The 24629-nt window shown below is 45.3% G+C and overlaps 1 protein-coding gene across 8 annotated transcripts in view; it reads left to right on the top strand.

Moving 5' to 3' along the window:
• Window positions 1-24629, top strand: part of FOXP2 (forkhead box P2) — a 289073-nt gene that overhangs the window by 238925 nt on the left and 25519 nt on the right. For all 8 annotated transcript variants that reach the window (XM_069627894.1, XM_069627892.1, XM_069627896.1 and 5 more), the window contains 2 exons: window positions 6386-6455; window positions 10095-10258. In XM_069627894.1, the coding sequence (XP_069483995.1) occupies window positions 6386-6455; window positions 10095-10258 (234 nt within the window). The remainder of the gene's footprint in view (window positions 1-6385; window positions 6456-10094; window positions 10259-24629) is intronic.

Below are 24629 nucleotides of genomic sequence, written 5' to 3'. Positions count from 1 at the left end.
TTAGAAAATATGGCTGAATCTTCTGTTTCTAGCAAAGCCAGACCTGACATTTCTAGGCTAGTGACCCTTGGTGCCACTGCATGGAAGAAACAGCATTCTTTTAGTTATTGTAATTCATGAGAGATGTCGATTTCTCGATGCCACTTTGGATAGCCATGATGTTTGTTAAAATGGTGGCAGATTCTGCTGTGAAAAGACAATCCTGCACCTATCCATTGCCAGAGATTGCAAAGCTAATTGATGCTGTTCTTGGTAGGCTCACACCTCCTTGTAAATGATCACCGTGACTCGATTAACGTCGTCGATATATACGCACACTCGCTGTCTCTTTAATTCAGTTTCAGCTCCTTTAGAGCTGTGGTGTTGCCGTTAAAATGCATAGGTCTCTCACTCCCTAGAGTGCTCTTCAAGTTCCCTCCCTCATTTTCATTTAGGTGCTTCTGCTCAAGGGATATATGTAGAGTGTAGAGTTATGTGGGTTATGGGAGAAACATGGTCTGACCAACGGAACTCCTGAATAGATAAGTGGGAGAGGGGACTAGTGAGGAACTGGATATATCTGAACACCCTAAATATTGAAACATTCTATTGTTGGATAAATGTGCACTTGGCTTTCCTAAATAAGACATCTATCTGTGGTTCTCGCACTTGCGCCGTACGTCTTGCTAAGTGCAGTCTTTCACCCAAGATTCACCCCGTCCGCTGCACGCCACATTTAGGAAATTGAATTTAGATTCTTGTTCCCTTTTCTGCTGGTGGATCATGATCTGCCTTCAAGGGGGTCTTCAACCTGCGGGATGTGTTGGACTACAACTCCAATGATCCCGCAACAGTGACTGGGCTGGGGAGCTGTAGACCCAAACATCTGGAGGGAGAAAGATTGCAGACCTCCTGGTATGTACCAACTAAGATGAACCCATCTCATACCCACTGTTTAGGCCGGCTTGAAAAGATCCCCTTTGGACTAGAGTTAGTTCTGAATGCCAGGAGTGAGCAGGACAAGCTCAATATCTCTCTATGCCACTGTATTGGCTTCCGGTTTGATCCAGAATCAATTTGGTGGCTCGCTTTCTTCTTCATTCGTTTTTGTGGCAAAAAAGGTAGATTCCTTCAAAGACATAGGACTTTTTTGCTTGGGATGCTCACTCACCAATGCCTTGAACTGCAGATCCATCACCCTGTCTTTATACAGGCCTTAACATCGGATAATTTAGATGTCTGTTTGGCTGTATGTCACGGCTCAAGCAGCGTGGAGCACGGATCTCTCCGCGTACTTTCCCCGGAGCCACTCGCTAACAGATATTATAGTTAAAGGCACGACTTTAGGGAACCTGCTCCTTTTGCAGATGTGTTTTGTGTGGTGCCAGCTTTGAAGGCCCTGCTCCGCGTGGCTTTTTAAGAGTCTTCTTTACATGTCTCAAGAAAGGACACCCCGCTGTGCCTAGGAGACTGCATTTGGTCCTCTTCCATTTGATTAAGCGCTTCCCTTTCAGCCTCTCCAGATCTGCGACCTGAATTTGTTGACCTTGAAGGTATTTCTGTTACTGGCTGCGACCTCCACCGGCAAAGGATCACGCCGAACCATTTTAATGTTTGAATATCGCCTCATAAAACAGAATGGGAAGAAAAGCAGGAGAAATATGTAACTGCGTGAACAATGGTCCCACTAGCAGGCCAGCTAGAGAAATGAATTTTACATTGGTTAACATCAAATTCAACACATGTTATTAGTTCATTAGAAGGACACAATCTACTTCAGACACTTATGAAAAAAATCAAATCTCCCTAAGGCCTACAGACCTAAAATATGAATGTTGTGCCATTGTTATTCCTAGTAATATATGTTTGGATATTATATGAAAAAAGAAACATGAAATTATGCACCTTTCATATAGTAAGATGAAACTCAAATACTGTTCACCAGTAATGGTCATTATCCTGAGTGCCTGTCATCATGGTTCTTATTTGATGGGAGTTTGAACAACACCCTATTGACAGTCAACTGTGCCAGACTTCCATCCTCTTGCTTCAACGCAATGATACACTTTTTCCCTGCAATATCCTGCCCTCAGGTACTATAAGAATGTTCACCTCTTGATCATAAAGCTTGAACCCTAAAGAAGTTCAAGTTTTCCTCGCAACTCGGATTTCTGGCATGTGTTACCCCGGCACCACAGAGCTGTAGCAGACTAGAGCCCAAACACTAGAGAGATGGTCCGCAAGATCGCGCTTACAATATTTGTTCTTACTCTTCAAGCTTGTATGCCACTTGGCATGTGTTACCCCGGTACCACATAGCTGTAGCAGACTAGACCCCACACACTGGAGGGATAGCCCGCAAGATCTCGCTTGCAATATTTGTTCTTACTCGCCCAGCGTGTATGCCACCTGGCATGTGTTACCACAGTACCACATAGCTGTAGCAGACTAGATCCCACACGCTGGAGGGATGGTCTGCAAGATTGCGCTTGCAATATTTGTTCTTACTCTTCGAGCTTGAACGCCAGTTGGCATGCGTTACCACGGTACCACAGAGCTGTAGCAGACTAGAGCCCACAAATCGGAGGGATGGTCCGCAAGATCGCGCTTGCAAAATTTGTTCTTGCTCTTCAAGCTTGTACGCCACTTGGCATGTGTTACCACGGTACCACAGAGCTGTAGCAGACTAGACCTCACACATTGGAGGGATGGTCCACAAGAGCACGCTTGCAATATTTCTTCTTACTCTTCAAGCTTGTATGCCACTTGGCATGTGTTACCCCGGTACCACATAGCTGTAGCAGACTAGACCCCACATACTGGAGGGATAGCCCGCAAGATCTGGCTTGCAATATTTGTTCTTACTCGCCCAGCGTGTATGCCACTTGGCATGTGTTACCAGAGTACCACAGCGCTGTAGCAGACTAGAGCCCACACACTGGAGGGATGGTCTGCAGGATTGCGCTTGCAATATTTGTTCTTACTGTTCGAGCTTGAACGTCAGTTGGCATGCGTTACCACGGTACCACAGAGCTGTAGCAGACTAGAGCCCACACATCGGAGGGATGGTCCGCAAGATCGCGCTTGCAATATTTGTTCTTACTCTTCAAGCTTGTACGCCACTTGGCATGTGTTACCACGGTACCACAGAGCTGTAGCAGACTAGACCTCACACACTGGAGGGATGGTCCACAAGAGCACGCTTGCAATATTTCTTCTTACTCTTCCAGCTTGTACGCCATTTGGCATGTGTTACCATGGTTCCACAGAGCTGTAGCAGACTAGACCTCACACACTGGAGGGATGGTCCACAAGAGCACGCTTGCAATATTTCTTCTTACTCTTCCAGCTTGTACGCCATTTGGCATGTGTTACCATGGTACCACAGAGCTGTAGCAGACTAGACCTCACACACTGGAGGGATGGTCCGCAAGATCACGCTTGCAATATTTCTTCTTACTCTTCCAGCTTATACATCACTTTGCTACTTCCTACCTCAGATCCTGCTTAGGAACCAATTCTTAGATAATTCATCGTATACTGATGAAGTAGCCAGAGTTAATGACTCAAACCTTTGGGAAATGAGTTAGCAGTGCCTCCAATTGTGCCTTACCAACAATTCTAAATGGTGGCTGGCCCACAGCATCATCGTGTTGACTTGAACCCGTAAGTACTCCACTAATGGTCATTTAGCCTGCTCCACCTGAGTGGGAGAAAGTGAAGATGGCCCCTGAGCCCAGAGAGGCCCGATCAAGCTGCCAAGTAGATGAGCACGCCACCCTGGTTTAGAGGGCCCTTGCCTTCCAGGAGACCCGCCAGGGGAGATTGGCATTTAGTCCCAGCTCTGTGGGCTGACTTGAGGACACACATGAGTGACATGATCTTGAGCTGAAACCAGTTAGCAAGAAGTCTTATGATGCACTGATTAGCTGGAAAGGGAGACAAAACCACCTGCGCATCCTGAAAGCTGAACGGCATGAAAAGAACCAGAGGACGTGTGATCCGTAGTGTTAACGTATTGAAGTCTGCTTTCTCTACAATCTGGTAGATCCATTTGAGATCTCCCGATTCCTCCTGGTGAGGGAAGAGGATTTAGAGGGAGGCGATCACTACCCTTATGTGTCTGTCTTTAGTGCTTGGAAGCTGACTCCTCCTTGCATCTACCAGCTAGGTCCGCCGGAGCAGTCTTCTTCACACGTACCTTGAGACTGGTGCTTCTACATTGAAATTAAAGAATTTGCCAGCAAGACCTGATCCAAGGCGGTTAAGTGGCATGACGGTGTCTGCAAGATGAGACCCCTTAACAAACTCTTGTATATTGTTATAAATGTCATATAATATCATATCATTTCTGATGCTTGTGAATCTGCTTAGAATCCCATGCTGTGCATATAGTCCGACATCTAGTGGTAATCATGGAGTATTGCATCTTGTCTTTCGAGGATCGAAAGGGGACGTCGACAGGGGAGTGCCTGTAACACTATCCCTAACGTGACGTGTAGTGTAACCAAAATCCCTCATGTGTCGAGGTCCCTCACATTGTTTTTTTCAAGACTGGATCCAAGGTGGCAAAGTGACACGACGGTGTCTGCAAGATGAGAACCCTTAACAAACTTGTGTATATTGTTATAAATGTCATGTCATATCATATCATATATTCCAGGGGTGGGGGTGAAAGGAGAATTGTAAATCATGTGACCTTACACAAGGCACTTCTTTCTATTTCATTCCTGATATAAGGCTCTATATTCCCTTTCCCGGGAAGGATAACCACGCCATCACATGCCACAGCATCCGCTCTCACTACCTGCCTAGCCCAGTGGTCATCGTGGCAGCATCCAACATGGTTGAGTTGTGGAGGCCAGCAATTCTGTCTGACGTCAGAGAGACGTGCACATGCTCTTAAGGCAGGTTTGACGTGGATTAGGGCTGGAAGCGGAGAGACGTGCACCAGACATACAGCAGTGAAACTGGCAATAGCCTTTATAGCAGCGGCCTTTAACCGTCGTGTCTGCACATGATTTGGACTACAATTCTCATCAGCCCCACCAGCTAAGTCAATTGTGAGGAATCCTGGGAGTCGTAGTCTAAAATGATCACTAGGTTGCAAAGCCCTGCTGTAAAGGCTCTGGGCCCGAGCGCTGAGCGAAAGGAATATTAAAGAGGGTAGAGTGGGTGCAAAATAGCCGTACCCCAGTGCCAGGAAGGGACCCGCGAAAATGCGGTGGTTAAAGATCATGGTCTTCATAAAGGGATTTGAAGTGGAGGGGTTTCATTAATAATGTTGTAACACACTAGGCTGTGTGGGGTGCTTGTCTCCACGGCATGCATGCACCCCAATAAATAAGGTGTGCAACAGGGCAGCTGTGGACACATCTGGTGAACACACCACAGCAGTCAGCCGATTGCAATATAATATAAAATAGCAAAATAAAAGTCCCTGAAAGAATGGAAGCCAGTATGCAGACTGCAGCCCAGCAATGACCCCTGGCCGCAATGCACTGGCCCCCCAAGTGCGATTGGCACGGAATAGGGCAGTGCACCGGTTATACATTGGACACACTTCCCTATAGTTTGGTGCATTAGGTTGATAGGAAAATAATGTGTGCAAAAATTGGTAAAGATGCTTGTGCCGTCATGTGACAGGACAGTCTTTCTCCAGCAGGGGGAGCTGTGCAATTTAATGAATGGATACCATTCATCTAGGAAAGGTGTGGCAATTTACAGGGATCTGGATGCTCGGCACTTCAACTCGGATCAGCCCTGGCTGGTTTGTTCAATGCGGAAGGATCATGGGAGTTGTAGTCCAACACAAATGGAATGCAGCAGGTTGCATATCCCTCCGAAGGTGACACAAATGCAGCGTCCCTATTGCCATGGGACGGTTTCAAGTCATCTATAAAGCACAACTATTGTTGCTTTCTTTTGTCTTTTACCAAAAGGTAGTATGTGTCACTAGAGTGAAATGTATGTTTTATTTTTTTTTATAACACGCATAATACCATACCTGAGTTTGGTTACTTAGTCCGGATCCGGGATTCAAACCTCTGTTTCTCTGTGTGGTGTTGCTTCCAAGACCAGCGCGTTGCCCCTCTGCGCTTCCAAGACTAGCGCGTTGCCCCTGTGCTATCCTACTTTCACCATGTTACTGGGGAAGGGAGCTGATTTATGATATGTTATTCATAACACGCTTAATACCCAGAGGTTTCTAAGCGCGGACCCGGGGATCGAACCTGTGGTGTCGTCTTGCTTCCAAGGCGAGCACGATGCCCTGAGCTATCCTCCCGAGCACATAGGAACACATTACACCCTTTTCACCTGTGTACCTCTGTAAACAAATAGAAAACCGTACTCTGGGACACATGGCACACTTGTATAATGCAAACACTTATTTTATCTCTTGCAGAAGTCCAACGTTAGTCAAAAGCATCCCAAGCAGCCTAGGCTATGGGGCGGCACTTAATGCAAGTTTGCAGGTAAGCATTGCAGCTTGCTCTCTTGCATGCAGTATAGACGCGCTTGTGGTGTCATATTCCTTTACAGTTTGTGTTTTCTTTCACCTTTTCACTTGTCACTATTCATTTCCACATTTCTATTCCTATTACATCATGGTTATTTATTTATTTTTGGGTTTCAAGCTTACCTTACATCTAATTGATATTCACTATGATGGTCTTTCTGGGACAAAGGTCTTCAACCTTTTGGACTCCCACATGTTTTGGACTGCAACTCCCATCAGCCCTGGCCAGCGTAGTCAAAAAGGAAGGAATCTTGGGAGTAGTAGTCCATAACATCTGGGGAGCCTCAGGTTGCAGGCCCCTGTTCTGCAGAGAGGAAGGCACTTTATAAAAAAGGGGCGGGCAGCTTATGTCCTCCAAATGTTTTGGCCTACAACTCCCATCACACCCCCCACCCCCAATTGGCTAAACTGGCAAGAGCTGATGGGAGTTGTAGTTAAGCATGCTGCCCGCCTCCACTACAGGCAGTAGAAGTGCACTGACTTGCAGGTTCCGGTAGACAGGATTCCCTTGGCATCACGCGGCACGTGAAAAGCTATCATGCCCAGATCTGCTCCCCGTGATGGGAGGATGAACGAGTAGATGATGTTTTCTTAAATCCCTCAAAAGCCTCAGAACAACACGAGTGACGTTTCTTCTTTGAGGCGGCCAATCAGATTGAAGTTCACTTAACCTCTTCCAATTTCTTTGCACATGCCCTCTGTTGATAACGCAGCGGGAAGACTTGGCAGCCCCGCTTCTCCCCATTTTGGAATAGGGTGGGAAAGAATGGACCCTAACCTGTGTGATATGCAAACTAGTTGGGTTTAGATGTCTGTAATGCCATCTTCTTAATGTGGTTGTTATTTTATAGTATTTCTTTCCTCTTTGTTCTTTACTGGGGGTTACCCCCCACACGCCCTTGCTTTTCTCTCTCCATCACCCACCCATTTTTCCTTTCTTTTGTCCATTAGCCCTTTCCCCCTTTTCAAAATGTCCTCCCCTTTTGTTGAATATGTTGGTCAAACTTGTTGAGGTTGATAGACTTGAGATTTGTTTTTTCAGAGGATGCCTGCACATGTTACCATGGTACTGTTTGGGGCTGCATGTGAGGCGGAGCCCAACCAACGCGCGCCTTCTTTATGTTGATTGCCTACATGTAATGATGACACTCACAACTCTATTGCATAGTCAGTATCTACAGGCCACGCCTAATCACCTTGAAGGATATTGGCACAACGTCTAGGCATCGAGACCAGCCCTCCATATAAATGGCGTCAAATGAGATTTTACCAAATGAAGGCCTTTAGCATTGTTCCAAGTAATTGTACACACTCCTCCACACATACGGAACAACACATGGCTTACTGCCATCCTCACAATTTTGGCAGCGGCCACTTTTATATTCAACATACAAAACGCCACAGATCTACAAGACCTGCCTGTCCTTTTGACTTTATTAATGTTATATTGGATATGTGTGGCCAACAAAAGTACCCCTTTGCCACTAATGTGGATTAATTCCGGGCCACTTTGCGGGTTCATAAGAGGCGGCTCCCCTTCTGGCAAATATTTCAAGGATAAATTATAGAATATTTGTTATGGTTAACATGGAACATGGAAATGAATACATTTGGAGGCAGAATACCGCCCCCATTTCAAAGTTCAGTCGCTTCTTATGTAAGTCTTATCCGGCTACGTAGTTGGAGGAGAGTAGCGGTGAGCAGAAGGAAGTGAAAGGCTCTCGATTGTGTGGAATGGTGCTGAGTCCTAGACAGCCTAACCCGTGACTAGGGAGTCCTAATGCAAACCAATTTGAGAGCAGGGACCATAGAGACCAAAGCATCCATTTTCTTCTTCATAACACCCCTCCGCTTATACCCATTCTTCTATATGCCCACCTGTTGCACAGTAGCCCCCATGTGATATAATATGATAGTTTATTTATATAGTACCTATACACAATGTGTTTCAAAGCGCTTCAATGTGTCAGGGAGCTACCTAAGACTACATTTTTAGGTTTTTAGCTCATTCTTTCTTGCTTGTTTACAAGGTACCAGTAAAAAGGTTTGCATGACCACCTGCCTAAATTGATTTGCACGATTTCCACGAATGTCGAACCCGTGCATCTTGAACCATAGAGTCATTTAATAGTTAAGCTCTTCCTTTCACATTACTCTTGCTCAAGGATGGGCCCCTCTAATGCAGTTTGGAAGTCGGGTCGTAATTGCCTCTCAAATGCAAATTTCACTTTATTGTTTTTAAATGAAATTTGTTATCCATAAAATCACCTAATAAAACAACTGACACATGCATAAATATGTAATATCTTAATAAAAAACATCTACATTCATATTCTAAAAGCAGAAATCAAAATCGTGTCAACAACAATGCAAACAAACAGACCAGAAAGCTTCTGAAAAGATCAAAGCATGACAATGCTATTGAAGTACCTCTCCTTAAAACATTGAATGAACAAAACATTAAAAGTGCCATACAATTGTTGGAACTAAGAGTTAGGCACAAGCGCATACTTTTTCAAATACCCTGTACCTGACATACATAATTTTCCTCTAATCATTTCAGGTGACCAGAACAGCCTCCATAGGTTACAGAAAATTCACAGCAATGGTCCCCAGAACTATACATTCTATAAATTAAATAAACAATTTCCACCGCCAATGCAAATTATTGTGGTCTGTCTTAGGCAGATAGTAGCAGAAAACTATTTTCAGGCCCTCACCCCAACATATGAACCAAATCCTTTGATCCAAAGAGGGTGAAGTAGTAAGTAGAACTAGCCTCTCAGATTGCTAACATGTTTGGAGCAAGTCCCTTTGCAGCCTGTAGGTGGCTAGAGTCTGGGGGCTCTTTCCTTGAGAGCTGCCATGTTTGCAAATAAACATGGTGTCCTCTGGAAATAGTACAACACATGTGTCTTGGAAAACAGGATTAAAAAAATTCAATGATGTATTCGTCGACCAGCCAATGACAACCCTCACTATTTTTTTTTTACGAAGGACTTGGCTGCTGACATTGTACGCCCTCTTCTGGAAGAATTGTAAACATGTGCCGTCGTTTCACATTGTTGCTGCGACATTGCATTCTGCACAGGTTGTCTTTCACCTCGGAGGAGACCCTGTGCAGGCTGCAGACAGTGGAACAACCAAACAGTTTGGAGTGTCTTTTGAATAATCTAGTTCTAAGTACTACACAGTTCATCCAACACGCATGTTTGTATGGGATGTGTTAAGTGCTGGTTATAGTGAATGCAGCCCAGAGAATACAAGTAGGGTGCGTCTATAGTAGAGGAGGGGGGGCAGTAGGGTTGAATGGAGTGATCAGTGATTAGTGAGAGGCTCTCTGAAGAGTAGGGTCTTCTGGAGCTTCCTGGAGTGCAGTCTGACCTGCATTGGTAACTTGTTCCGGAGACAGGGTGCCCAGCAGGCAGCGATTGGCTGATTCCGATTCCAAGTTTTCCAATTTGATTGGCTACTTGGGAAACAGGCAGGTTTACGGTTCTCCCGCTGTGGTTGGTCCCTATTTGGGGCCGGCTTGCAATGGACAGGAATTGCAGTGTTTCTTGGTCTAACATGTCCCGTGTATTTCTTTTCCTAGGCTGCCCTGGCGGAGAGTAGTTTACCGTTGCTCGGTAACCCCGGATTGATCAGCAACACCCCCAGCGGTTTACTGCAGGCAGTCCATGAAGACCTCAACGGTTCATTGGACCACATCGACAGCAATGGAAACAGTAGCCCGGGCTGTTCTCCGCAACCTCACATGTAAGTGCGATCCGAAGCAAGATAATGCTTTAAAGGAACTAAACCTTTTAATTGAAATGATGCATTTTAATAATCTCAAATCTTAGTGGCAATGACTGTTCAGAGCTCAGGTAAGTGGGAATTTACGCAAGAACATCACACTAAATATTTCCTTGTTTACAACACTTACTTTTATTACTGCACATCATTTGCTATAATCTAGTGTCTGTTGTGACAAATGAATTTCACTTTGTTATGATATGACATGGCATTTATAACACGCCTATGCACAAGTGCTTCAAGGCGCTATGAGGCAAGGGCGGGGAACAAAGGGAGGACAGACAATGATCCTACTAGGCCAGGTGTCATTCAGATCGCGCAGGTGCGTGCGAGAGGGCAGGGACAGTGCAATACAAGATGATAACAATAAGTAAGTAACGGCCAGCATGTGGCAAGTGCATGGGTAAGTGCGGACATCAGGTGTCATGGGCTGGTAGGGGGACTGTAGGGATACAGAAACATTCCCCGAGTGCGGGGTTTGCCCAGTGGGCAGTGCAGGTGTGAGACGCCGGCAGGGGAGGGACCTGGGCCCGAGATCAGAGGGTCTCCAGGTAGCCTGTGTAGTTCAGGTTTCAGCCAGGGGGTCAGCAGGGGAGAGGAGGAGAAAAAGCAGAAGCAAAGAGAAAGGTTTTGAGATTATGTAAATCTCTACACCTTTCTGCAGCCATATTGTCTCTTTGCTGTAGAGGCTACAAGCAGTTCCCTGGTTTGAGACTCTTAAGATGTGGGTACAGAATATTTCAAATATCTCCGAACAAAGGAGATCATTTATGAGTTATCCTCCAAGCCCATCCCTTTGGCAGTGATGCAGTCATGACAGTTTACAATATTAGGGAGCCTGGCCATTTTCACTAACTGTTCAATGTAAAATACAAGTATATCTTTTTGGCCACAGTGGAAGCAGAAGCTGGTAAAATCTAACTTTTCATCTGCCCAATAAATCCGAGCAATTAGATATTCAGCTGTAATTACTGCTCTGTCTGCATTGGCAAGGTTTATATGGTATATTTTATGCAACGCTGCGACTCTTATTAATATTTAGCAGCGAACTATATCATTAATTACTTTAAAACCTTTCCCCTACCATCTTTATAATGGAGCTTTGAGAGGGAAAGTATTAAAAATGGATGTATGGACGGCTTCAGACCTGTGTACGTAGCTTTAGAAACGCCTGGCCTTAATCAGTGTTGTCAAATGCCTGACTTTCCTGTTTAGTAAACAGCCTCGGCTCTGCTCCCATTTTATTTTTATATGGAAAGGCAGGAATTTATAAGTCACTTTGATTGGAATATTTTTTTTACATTTATTTTAACATTTGTAAAGCGCACCAAATCCTTAGGCATCAGGGAATGCTTTTGATATTTCTATTTTTGAGCACTAGTTTCTTATTTCTCATCACATTTCATCAAAATCATTTCATTCTTTTTTTTGTTTAAATGTCAAATCACCCTACCATTATCTATGGTTTGTCTGAATGTTGGGTAATAGAACATCTTAATAGTCTTCCCACCTTTCTTTTTAAGCACCGGCGAAAGCTTGGCTGATTTATTTATTTAATTGTTTTTGTGTAACGCGCCTAATAGCGCACCTGAGTTCCAGGACCCGCGCGTTGCCCCTGTGCTATCCTCTGTTCATGTAGACAGCCTCTGCAAGATTTCGCTGTTTCTCATGCATGTATCACACATGCAAACACATGGACCTTTCATGACAAAAGACTCTTTCGGGCGTCTTTAGGCTTTTCTGAATAATACAGCAGAAGTAACAACCCCACCTGGGGTAAGAGAAAAGCGCGCGGATGCACCTTTGAGACCCCCCCGCTCAGCTCTTAGGCGCACATGTTTTGTATGTTGCGCTTCACGCCGTCAGCCATGCAGGAGGCAGCTTGTGGCACCCTAGCTCTGCTTTTTCTTTTAGTATTTCTCTGGGGTATCTTAATGCTCTCAACCCTTGTAAATGCCAAGACAATACACTTTCAGCTGGCAAACACGAATGTCATATGTTTAAAACAACAGCATTATAACTAACATGAATTATGTACTAGTTGTTTCAGAGGCTTTCCATAGCTGGATGGCATGTACATGCTTTTATGGGCTGTGCGTTACCCTTGTATCTATTTATGGTGAAAGCAAAACTAACAAGCACACTTCTGTTCTGAGTGGATGTTAGCAATGGGAAGCCTAGCTCCATGTGGCTTGAATATTGATACAAAAGTGCCCACAGGTTATTTGGCATGAAAACTCTGTGAATGGACCAGGCATCCTGGCATTCGGGACCACGTACTGTTTCTCAAATTAAAAAAGGTTTTGCACCAAGGTACATTAGTTTAACTTAACATTTATTCCCATATTGGAATTCACCCTCGGAAAAGAAGGATAATGTCGAGACCATTGCACAAAAAGTAATAAGTAGTCGTTTAGGGAAGCAAAGGGCTAAGCATGAACTCTGCCAGTTTGCATACAGGGCCCGAAACATGGAACCAACAAAAGGGTCTAGATAAAAGTTAGAAGGGGGGCACGACAGAGCACTCATAGGTCTAAAAAAACGTATTACACCAAATGAATCAGTCGGTGTTAAATCGGGCACCGTAGATCATGGTACCATAAAGACCACTCTGGAACAGCCCCTCAAATCTGCGAGGGCATTGCAAACTTCTCCGAGTTCTCCAAAATGATGCAAATCCAGAGTCCCAACAAAACCAACACTCGCGATCCAGAGTCCCAACAAAACCAACACTCGCGATCCAGAGTCCCAACAAAACCAACACTCGCGATCCAGAGTCCCAACAAAACCAACACTCGCGATCCAGAGTCCCAACAAAACCAACACTCGCGATCCAGAGTCCCAACAAAACCAACACTCGCGACCCAGAGTCCCAACAAAACCAACACTCGCGATGTTTTGAACTACCAAACCTATGATCTCTCACAGTTGACTATGCTGGTTAGGGCTGATGGGGAGTTGTAGTCCAAAACATCTTGCAAGCCAAAGTTCCAGTCCCCTTTTCTACCTGATTGACAGCCATGATTGGGGCGTATGATTGAAACTGACATTAGACGTCGCTTTCTTACAATTACATTTGTTTATTCCTATTTCTCTGCTGCATTTTTATGAGAATAGCAATATCCCGTTCTTATCAAACATTCACACATAAATGGCATGTTAAAATGAATCCTGACTTTAGCGCCTTAAAGTTGTAGCACATGGTCTATATAACAAAAAAACTGCTGTGGGTCCAGTGCTGATGTGCCACCTTTGGGAGCGACCACATAGCGTACACCCGTATACGTCACTCTCAGAAGTAACACTGAGGCCTAAGGGCAGGATTTCATTTGATGTCTGAGATATGCTGGTTATGGCTCTCAATTCCTCCATCTTGTATATTTCGTCTGTAGAGAGCCTGGCCCTGTCCATGAGGTCTTCCTGGCACTGAAATGCTAGCCAATTCCTGGTGATGCCGCTGAGCCATTAAGAGAACCAAAAAACATGGCACCCTCAAGTTAATTCCCAAATACTGCTAAATTTCCCTTAAAATTAGGTGCCATAAAATCAAAGACACAGGGGACTAAACACACACATATTGTTGACCGCTAAGAAGCAACATGAGAGACCTAGAAAGAATGAATCGGAGACCAGAGGTCCATACTAGGTCTAGCTTCTCTGTAATATATCAGCAAACAGCCCGTCCAGGACCAGTGCTTGGTTTAAGCCAACATAAATTTATGAACTACTAGCAAAATGTACCCGCGCTCTGCACAGATTCTGTAGACAGACACGATAACCCTCTCATTCATTTTTGAAAATCATTGATCCTGTAGGTCGCGGTTCCGAGTTGCTTATCGCTTGATGTGCTTTGCACCCTGAAGTAAACTGCACTGAGAATGGGCGTGTGTGGCTGGCCTACATATCCCGGACCAGACGTGGAGGGGAGGCGAGAGTGGCGTGCTGCAGCATACTGGGACCTACTGCACGCTTTCCCCATCTGCCGTTGTGCACTCTCCCCATCTGTCGCCTCACCCTGGTGCGGTGCTGTTTGTTGCGGTGTGTTGCGGTGCAAATATCTCAGGAACGGTGTACTATTGGCTCTTGAAATGTGGTTTTCGAGGTGCCATAGGGTCCTTTTAGCTTTGTTTCTCGTGTCAACACGCATAAAATGAGCTTTGTCCGGTCCTCCTCTAGCACATTGATGTTTTGCAGATTTTAGGCAACCATGTCATGTTTTGATGAAATCCGGGCAAAGTGATGGGGTGTGCAAATGTCCTGTAGCCAGTAGACAGAAATGGTAACGCTGTCATTCATTTTTGAAAATCAATGATCCTGTAAGTCGCTGTCACAAGTCGTTTATCGTTTGATGTGCTTTGCACTCTGTACTGAGATTGGGCACGTGTGGCTGGCTTACATACCCATACCCTGGTGCAAACGTGGAGGGGAGGCGAGAGTTGGCGTGCTGCAGCATACTGTGACATTCTGTGTGCTCTCCCCACCTGTCGACTTACTTTGGTGCAGTGCGGTGTTGCGGTGCAAATATCTTTTGAACGGTACATCGTAGGGCCTTGAAATGGGGTCCCATAGGGACCCCAGAGTTACACGTCGAGGCCTTTGTGCTGTTGATACCAGGTCTCCATCTCTTTTGAACCCCACCAACCCGCCATTTTCTCAGAAGAAAAACCCTTTTTTTGTTGTTAAAGATAGCCACATGTAAAATTGACTTTTCCCAAACAAATGAAACCACCCAACAGAAGGGCCCTCTGTCCCACTGTAAATAGCCTGGACAGTCCCTTCTGACACCACTCTCTACGAAATGAGGTTTCAAGCACTACAGTAAATTGCCATTCTTTCTAAAATATGGAATATGGATGTTTTATGTGCACCATGACACAGTAATGGTTAAGAGGTAGTATTGGCACATATTCTGTAATGTTGCATTTGTGATCTACTATAGAACACTTTTAGTAACCGGTGGCGTCGTTGCACCTGGGCATTGCGACGACACGTTTTCGGATCTTACAGCACCAGCTGTGCATTTCAGCATCCAGCTATCGGTATCTCATGAAGGCATATCTGCTAGACTTGCTGTGCTAGACTGTGATGGAATCACGAGCATTGGTCTGGAACAGGGGTCTGCAACCTGCAGCTCTCCAGATGTTTTGGACTACAACTCCCATGTGCTCTCCCCTATGCCGATGCTGGCCATGACTAATTGTATTTGCAGTTCAACACATCGGGAGAGTCAGTGGTTGCCGACCCCTCACTCTCCCCTGCCGGTCCAGAGAGCTTTGTGGATCAAAGCTTGATTGACAAGGTAGACGATCAGCCATTTTGTCAATATGAGTGAGTGAGTAGTGAGGGAGGTACGTGAAAAAGAGGACAGCTGGTAAGCGCAGTTCACTCGTAACGTACCGGCCCAGAGTGGGTTTCCGTCTGTCTGTCGTTGGACCAAAGATAGCATAGATAAAAGGACCCAAAAAGAATGGCACTACCATACCGAGAGTAATCGGCGAGTTAACCACATGTGGACTCTTATGCTCACGTCCAGTGCTTGATGGCCTTCATGTGCTTGAAAAAGGAGGCACTGTTTAATTTGAAGGAGTTACCACACAATTTGTGAACTGTGATCACAGCGCCCGGTTCTGAGCCTAAAATCTTGACCCAGAGTTCTCTTGAAGTTGTAGAGCTTGATCACCTGCTTCAGTGCGCTTGCAGCCCAGCTAGGGCAAGTTGGAGCGGTATCAGGTAATAAAAATGTCGCTGGTAAAAAAAATTGTGGCATAAATGCTGTGGTTTGACCCGGTAAAGGTGTACCCCATTATACCATAAAAGGGGATCAGGGGTTGTGGGGTGTCCCCCGCTCCACTTAAATGGTATGGGTCCGGGGGGTTGCGGGGATGTCCCCCGCATCCTTTACATGATTGTGGCGGCAAAACCACAGCATTTTTGCTGCAATATTTTGTATTCACAGACATTTTTGCCGCGATATTAAGACATGGAAACATTGGAGCAGTGTAGACCACGAACGTGCTAGAGTCAGACTTATCTGCGTCTTCTGAGGGGAGCAGTAGTTCATGCTTTCAGTGTAAATTGAGGTTCTAAGAACATGTCAACAGCCGTTCATAGGGACAATGTTTGTGTGGCTGCGCTACAGAATCTTTGCACGAGTGCAAGTGCAGTTTTCCATGGTAAAAGCACTGGGGGAAAAAATGAAGTGCAAACGGACATATTCTTTGAACACATTTCTGCACCAGGGCAGTGTTGGCCGCTGAGTACGGGCCTGTCTGCAGTACAGGGAACCTTTACCAGGTGAAAAGGTGCATTGTTTGCCCTAGTGTAAAAACATGAAAACTTGCAATTGTGCAAAGTTTCTATTTTATGGGTCCCGGTGTTCTCGGGTGCAAGCTACCAGACTTCAATAGCGTTTTGAGGGTGCTTCAATTGGGGGTTGCCTCAATCAACATGCATACCATCTTGCAAGCATTTAGATCAGGGGGGAATCTGCAACCTTTGGCTCTCCAGGTGTGCCGGACTACAACACCCATCAGCCCTAGCCTGCATAGATAATCTATGGTGAAGGTTCATGGGAGTCGTAGTCCAAAACTCCAGGGCAGCTGCAGGTTGCTGACCCCTGATTAAGATACAGGTAGGTGTGGAGCTCTCACATGTGAATGTTGGTTCGACACACAACCCACATCATGTATGTATTTGTGGCTCTGGAATAGCGATCGCTGTCAGAGGAAAAATCTCTAAGCCAGGGAACTGCAGCTTGCAGCTCTCCAGAATGGTTTGGACTAGGACTCCCATGATCCCTCACCATTGATTATCCTGGCTGGTGCTGATGGGAGTTGTAGTCTAAACTATCTGCAGTGCGGACATCTGGCCTAACGTCCCGAATACCCTCCGGTATTGCTTGCGGGGCTCAACAGAAGAACTCTGAGGTGTTTACGTAACCAGGATCAAATTCAAGCCATATATTCTAATGTGATGCAATGTGGTTTTTTACTTTGGGCTATTGGGTGGCGCTTTAGCGCCACCTAAAGCCAACACTATTTCATTAGAGCACAGAGAATGGCATATGAGAGTGGGCACACAGCCCGTAGGTGGTGTTTGGTTATGTGCCCACCCATTGAACGGCCATGCTAATGGCCATTCCCACCCAGTTCCTGCCCTCCCAAAACATCTACTCATGGGAACTCTTTGAGCTTGCTTTAACAAGCCTTATCATCAAACTTTGCTCTCGAAGTGCATGCCAGCGTTTTCTCAAAGCAATCTTCTGTGACTTAATAACTTAATTGGAGCTGTAAACATGCCATGGGTGTAATGCAAATGTCTTACAGGTCTGCCTTCAGCCACTCAATTCATAAGCACTCTACACGGTGTCCTTCACTGAAGTCCTGTTAGAAACAAGCTTTGGCAAAGCCAACCATTTTTGCTTGTGTATATGTAATGGGCATTTGCCAGGCACTGCTATTAGATGCCCAGGCACTCGTACCATTTTGCACCCGCTACCATCCATAGCCAGTTAATGCCACTACGGCAGTACCTGGCAAGTGACTTTCCCATGTGTGCACAAAAGCCCAAACTGTTGGCATTGCCAATGCTTGTTTTTATGCATCCACAGATAAATTCATCAGTACACATTATAGCAGAGGCGTTCTTCCACACCTGCTGATCACCACATGCCTCACTGCCTGATTGTGGAACTGCCCGAGTGCAGTAACTGACACAGCAACGTGTAGATGCCTCATGCTGTGTTTACATTTTCTGATTTTATTTATTAGGTGGAAATTGATAAATTGATCAAAAACCTATTTTTTATTTTTTTATTTTTTACTCTGATGTCCAAGTGAAATGAATGAGCACCAGTCAAAACACCTGTAGGAAATAGGAAAACACATTTAATCCTGGAAACCCATGCAGCATATTTTTATTTCACAGTGGTCATTATGATTTATTTTCTTTTTTTTCTACTGAATCCATCCAAATTGCTTTTCAGATGAAGGATTTAGTGCCACTTGTTGTTTAAACAGAGTAAGTAATTGCTTTGGAGGGATATAAATTGGACAGGGCATGCGGACTGGAAAACAGGGCATGCTCCAGACCCGCCTGTTGCCAATCACCTTGAATCCCTCACTGCAACACCACTTGCGACAGAGGCACTTATGATGGCGGAGAGTAATAAAAGAAACACATTTCATAATGTTCGAGTCAATCCGGGGCGCGCCCTTCGCACTGCCGCCATGTTAGACTGCGTTAACAGTCTTCCTGTTATGGGAGCCTCAGGAATTCGACTCTGTGACATTTGAATTCACTCCCTGATTAGGAGCATAATGTCACAGAGTACTCAATATAGCGAATCTGTAAACACATGCGGTACTTCTGCTATCAAGGGGGATATTTCCACATGCATGTATCGCTCCACGGTGCTTAATGTTGCCAATAGCTGTAGCTGGATGGTAGTTAAATTATATAGCGCTTCCGCCAAAGCGCGTTACACAGAACATATTTACATGCAATATCACCCAACCGAAGTTGGTACTCATTTATCGAACTTTTACCGTACCAGGATTAAAACCTGTAGATCACACACAGATCGCAGCAGCAGGTGCTCAAGCCGCTGAGCTATCTTGCCAGCAATCTTGATTTATGAATTCAAGCTACACTGCACCGAATGACCTACACCTTGCCAACATTTAAATGGCAACTTCTTCATAAATCCACTCACTGAGACATTCAAAGAACTCTCTAAACAAAATGGAAACTTGACCTCCATCTTGTTACACCAGACAGCAGGAGTCTGGACTGGTATTCACGTTTGACTATGCTGTCTAGGGATGATGGGAGCCGTAGTCCAAAAGGTGTGGAGAGACATAGGTTCCAGACCCCTGCCGTACATCATAAATGACACAAGTGGAGTGTTCTAATCACTCTCGCAGACTCACATAGTCAAGCATAATAATAATAATTTGCATTTATATATACCGATACAAGCCATCGTTGCTTATTTTTACCCACGGTGTGTGGTGCTCATTTATTGACCTCGGAATGATGAAAGGCTGAGTTTGGCACTGCCTGGTTTCAAACCTGCATTGGCAGGCTCTGCACAGATGTCAGACCAAGTGCTCTACTCGTTGTGCTATCTGACTGACAGTACAGCATATATTTACCTGTACCCTGTTTTATTCTGCGGGCAATGAAAACTGAAAAAAGACATTTGACATGTCACTCAAAAATAAATGTAAACAAACAGACTTGTTCTATAAAGAAATACCTAAACACAGGAGTAATTATGTAGAATTTACCTTGTCCGCAGTGTCCAAGCATTTTTCTTAGATGTATTGTGCTATTTGTTCTTGATAAGTATGAGCAAAATTCACAAAGATATTACTGTGAGTAAGTGTAATTGAATCCTGACTTACGAAGGCGTGAGTTAGATTTACTCTTGGTAACATCTGTCAATCAAATAGCCTTCTCCATGCTTAAGTAAGGAGTGTGTTGAAGTTACCAATAGTAAAACCTTTGTGAATCAAAGAGTCCTCTCCAAGGTTATGTCAAGAGTAAGTCAAAGTTACTCATAGTAACGTTTTTGTGAATCGAAGAGTCCTCTCCATGCTTATGTCAGGATAAATCACAGTTACTCATAGTAACCTTTATGTAAATCGAATGGCCTTCTCCATGCTTATATTAGGAGTAGGTCAGAGTTACTCATAGTAACTTTTGTGTGAATCAAAGAGTCCTCTCCATGCTTATCTCAGGAGTAAGTCAGAGTTACTTAACTAACATTTATGTGAATCAAATGGCCTTCTCCATGCTTATGTCAGGAGTAGGTCAGATTTACTCATAGTAATTTAGCAAACTCTTTTGATTCAAAGGGGCATCTCCAAGTTTATGTCAAGAGTGAGTCGGTTACTCATAGTAACATTTGTGTGGATTGAAGAGCCTTCTACATGATTATGTCAGGAGTAGGTCAGAGCTACTCATAGTAACTTCTGTGTGAATTGAATGGCCTTCTCCATGCGTATGTCAGGAGCAGGTCAGAGCTGCTCTTAGTAACTTCTGTGTGAACTGAATAGCCTTCTCCATGCTTATGTCAGGAGTAGGTCAGAGCTACGCATAGTAACTTCTGTGTGAATTGAAGAGCCTTCTCCATGCTCATGTCAGGAGTAGGTCAGAGTGACTCATAGTAACTTCTGTGTGAACTGAATAGCCTGCTCCATGCTTATGTAAGTAGTAGGTCAGAGTTACTCATAGTAACTTCTGTGTGAACTGAACAGCCTGCTCCATGCTTATGTCAGGAGGAAGTCTGCATTATTCATAGTATAGTTCTTTGTGAATCGAATAGTCTTTTCCAGGGTTAAGTCAGGAGTATGTCAGAATTACCCATAGTAACTTCTTTCTGAATCAGCTCCTATATCTTACAAATATAGTTGAGTGTGAACATTTGAGCTAAGTCTTCATTTTGCAACATGGACAAACATTTGTTTTGGTTTTCTCATTATTTCTTGCTCATCTGGTAAGATATACTATTCGATGATATCAAAGAAAAAAACAAAACGTGCTATGGAAAGTGTTGGCGAAGCAGTCTTCACAATTTCTTTCACAGTTGTCTTAAAAAGAACATGAACGCCACCATGACTTCTAAGGAGAGGGGAATTGCAGCGATTTAGATCTGGACACAAGTTAGAAAGAGATTGCTCAATCAGTTGCAAAGTGCAAGGACAGACATGGCTACCTACGGTGGATGGCTTTCCCCCGACACAACATCATCATGACAATATTGATAGCAGCCATTCTCAGCTCAGCAAAAGCCCATTGCAAAAGCCTTCACAATGCCGAGAGTGCCCCCAAAGAGCAGCCACAGTGGGATGTTGAGGTCCGAGGGCCCGCTTTCGATGGGGGATATAGTCAGTTTCTATTGTGAACACTTTTTGAAGGCACCTTTGCCCTAGGGATGAATTAGGGAGACTCCTGGAAGGATGTAGCAGTGGTTGACTTTCCATAGCATGTTGCGGCTTCTTCTCCGCTGATCAGGCTCGTCGTGTGCCATGATGATTACAGGCTTGTTGTATTGGCGACATTGTTGAACCAGCACCCATGTTTTGAACAGCTTGATCAAAGGCCATTTTGTGTACGGTTCCGTAGGTCATACAGAATACTGAATGCGGGACTGAAAAGGCACTGGAGGTTTCACAGGTTATATCAGTTATATAGAAGAACCAGAAGTCAATCCTCTGGCACTGACCTCTGCGGGAATGACTTCTGATTCTTTTACATTCTTTACCCTTGAAACTTTGGCGCGATGGCTCAGCATGGTGAACTCTCACCTTTAGAAGCCGCGAGGTGGTATTTGAATCCTGCCACCCCGGTCACTTTCTTTTTTCCACATTGAAACAATAATGGGGCACTGTGGAATGAAACCAGGGTAGTGCCTTGTTATTTTTCACTCTTGACTCCGCTGTCTGTGGACTGTGATGGCAGCAAATCCTTTGGATCGAAGGAACACAGACCTCTCTTCAGCCAACTTCTGCACGCACGGGGAGGGACTTCCCCAAAATTAGGGCCGGAGACTGTATAACCGATCCCCCATTTTTCATGGCCGTGCAATAATATTCCTCAAGGGCTAGCAAAAGTGTAAATATTTCCCTGACCAGCGCTTGTCCAGGCCAGGCATTTAAGAAACACGACAAGCAAGCGAGCAGGTGGTCGGTCTGTCTTAAGCCCACTTCCTTATCACTTTGCAGATTTTAAGCTGAAGTTCCGGCCATTGCCTTACCCTCCTTGAATCAGCCGCTCTCTGCTTGCTTCTCCTTACCCTCTGTGAATCAGCCACTCTCTGCTTGCTTCTCCTTACACTCCTTGAATCAGCCACTCTCTGCTTGCTTCTCCTTACCCTCCGTGAATCAACCACTCTGCTTGCTTCTCCTTACCCGCTGTGAATCAGCCACTCTCTGCTTGCTTCTCCTTACACTCCTTGAATCAGCCACTCTCTGCTTGCTTCTCCTTACCCTCCGTGAATCAGCGACTCTCTGCTTCCTTCTCCTTACACTCCCTGAATCAGCCTCTCTCTGCTTGCTTCTCCTTGCCCTCCCTGAATCAGCTGTTCTCTGCTTGCTTCTCCTTACGCTCCCTGAATCAGCCACCCTCTGCTTGCTTCTCCGGTGCCCGGGATGATCCCTCTTTGAGGGATAAAACACTCAGTGTGGCCGAAGGTGCCTCTGTGGTTGGAGCCTAATGGCCTGTACATGTCTCTCCCGTCAGGACTGCAGAGGGCTACGTCAGGGATGCGTTTAGAGGGGTAGCCCCGCGGCTCCAACCCTAAGCACCTGGCTGCTTGAAGACAAGGCATCATTGATCTTGGAATTGGACATCTTGAGGAGGGCGAGATATCACTCATACAGCCCCGAGATTTATTTTATGTTCCCCTTCCTGCTTAAGACTTTAACTCACCATAAATTTAAATATAAACTGATAAACTCGTTTCAGGGTTTATGCAAATCGAATAACAGTCTGTATTTTTGTATACTCAAGCAAGTCTCCCCAAAGCCAGTTGAGAGCACTCTGTGAGTTTGGCCTCACGCAAGACACCTCTCCCCATGGTTTAAGTGTCACAATTTGTTGCCAGTAATTGAGTTCCTGTTGCTTAATGTAGGATGAGGTTAGCTATAGTTTGTGTTTCTCCTTGGGCAATTTGCTAGTGATAGCATTATGAGGTCTGCCTGGCACTGCGGGCGGGTCCCCACCAGCGGGTCAGGTGATGTGATCTATACATCAAAAGCTTATATAATGCTGAGTAAGTGTATTCCCGAGGTGGGGCCATGGTCATGGTAAGGCATAATGGGGAGCGTGGGTTGGAATGAGCAGTCCAGCCTTTTCGGATAGTGTGGTCTTTTGCCACAGTGATCTTTGTTAATGATACACACAATATTGAAGTTCACCCTGAATTCCACCCGAAGCCAATGGAGTCCTACCAGAGCTGGGACAATATAGTTCAGATCTTTTAGTGCACTTTTGCAAGAGATCTGTCTTGAAATGACTAGGGACACAGATCAGCCTTAAAATGAGTAGGGACGCGGATCAGCCTTAAAATTACTAGGGACGCGGATCAGCCTTGAAATGACTAGGGACGCGGATCAGCCTTGAAATGGCTAGGGACGCGGATCAGCCTTGATATCACTAGGGACGCGGATCAGCCTTGAAATCACTAGGGACTCGGATCAGCCTTGATATCACTAGGGACTCGGATCAGCCTTGAAATGACTAGGGACGCGGATCAGCCTTAAAATGGCTAGGGACGCGGATCAGCCTTGAAATCACTAGGGACTCGGATCTGCCTTGAAATGACAAGGGACACGGATCAGCCTTGAAATCACTAGGGACGCGGATCAGCCTTAAAATTACTAGGGACACAGATCAGCCTTGAAATGACTAGGGACGCGGATCAGCCTTGAAATGGCTAGGGACGCGGATCAGCCTTAAAATGACTAGGGACGCGGATCAGCCTTGAAATCACTAGGGACGCGGATCAGCCTTGAAATCACTAGGGACTCAGATCAGCCTTCAAATCACTAGGGACTCGGATCAGCCTTGAAATCACTAGGGACGCGTATCAGCCTTGAAATCACTAGGGACTCAGATCAGCCTTGAAATCACTAGGGACTCGGATCAGCCTTGAAATGGCTAGGGACGCGGATCAGCCTTAAAATGACTAGGGACGCGGATCAGCCCTAAAATGACTAGGGACGCGGATCAGCCTTGAAATCACTAGGGACGCGGATCAGCCTTGAAATCACTAGGGACGCGTATCAGCCTTGAAATCACTAGGGACTCAGATCAGCCTTGAAATCACTAGGGACTTGGATCAGCCTTGAAATCACTAGGGACGCGGATCAGCCTTGAAATCACTAGGGACTCGGATCAGCCTTGAAATCACTAGGGACACAGATCAGCCTTAAAATGACTAGGGACGCGGATCAGCCTTAAAATGGCTAGGGACGCGGATCAGCCTTAAAATTACTAGGGACATAGATCAGCCTTGAAATGACTAGGGACGCGGATCAGCCTTGAAATGGCTAGGGACGCGGATCAGCCTTAAAATGACTAGGGACGCGGATCAGCCTTAAAATGACTAGGGACTCAGATCAGCCTTGAAATCACTAGGGACGCGGATCAGCCTTGAAATCACTAGGGACGCGTATCAGCCTTGAAATCACTAGGGACTCAGATCAGCCTTGAAATCACTAGGGACTCGGATCAGCCTTGAAATCACTAGGGACGCGGATCAGCTTTGAAATCACTAGGGACTCGGATCAGCCTTGAAATCACAAGGGGCGCGGATCAGCCTTAA

The sequence above is a fragment of the Ambystoma mexicanum genome, chromosome 12 (genome assembly GCF_040938575.1).
Source record: "Ambystoma mexicanum isolate Mex_15411 chromosome 12, UKY_AmexF1_1, whole genome shotgun sequence".
NCBI lineage: Eukaryota > Metazoa > Chordata > Amphibia > Caudata > Ambystomatidae > Ambystoma > Ambystoma mexicanum.
This window is presented reverse-complemented; position numbering and strand designations above follow the sequence as displayed.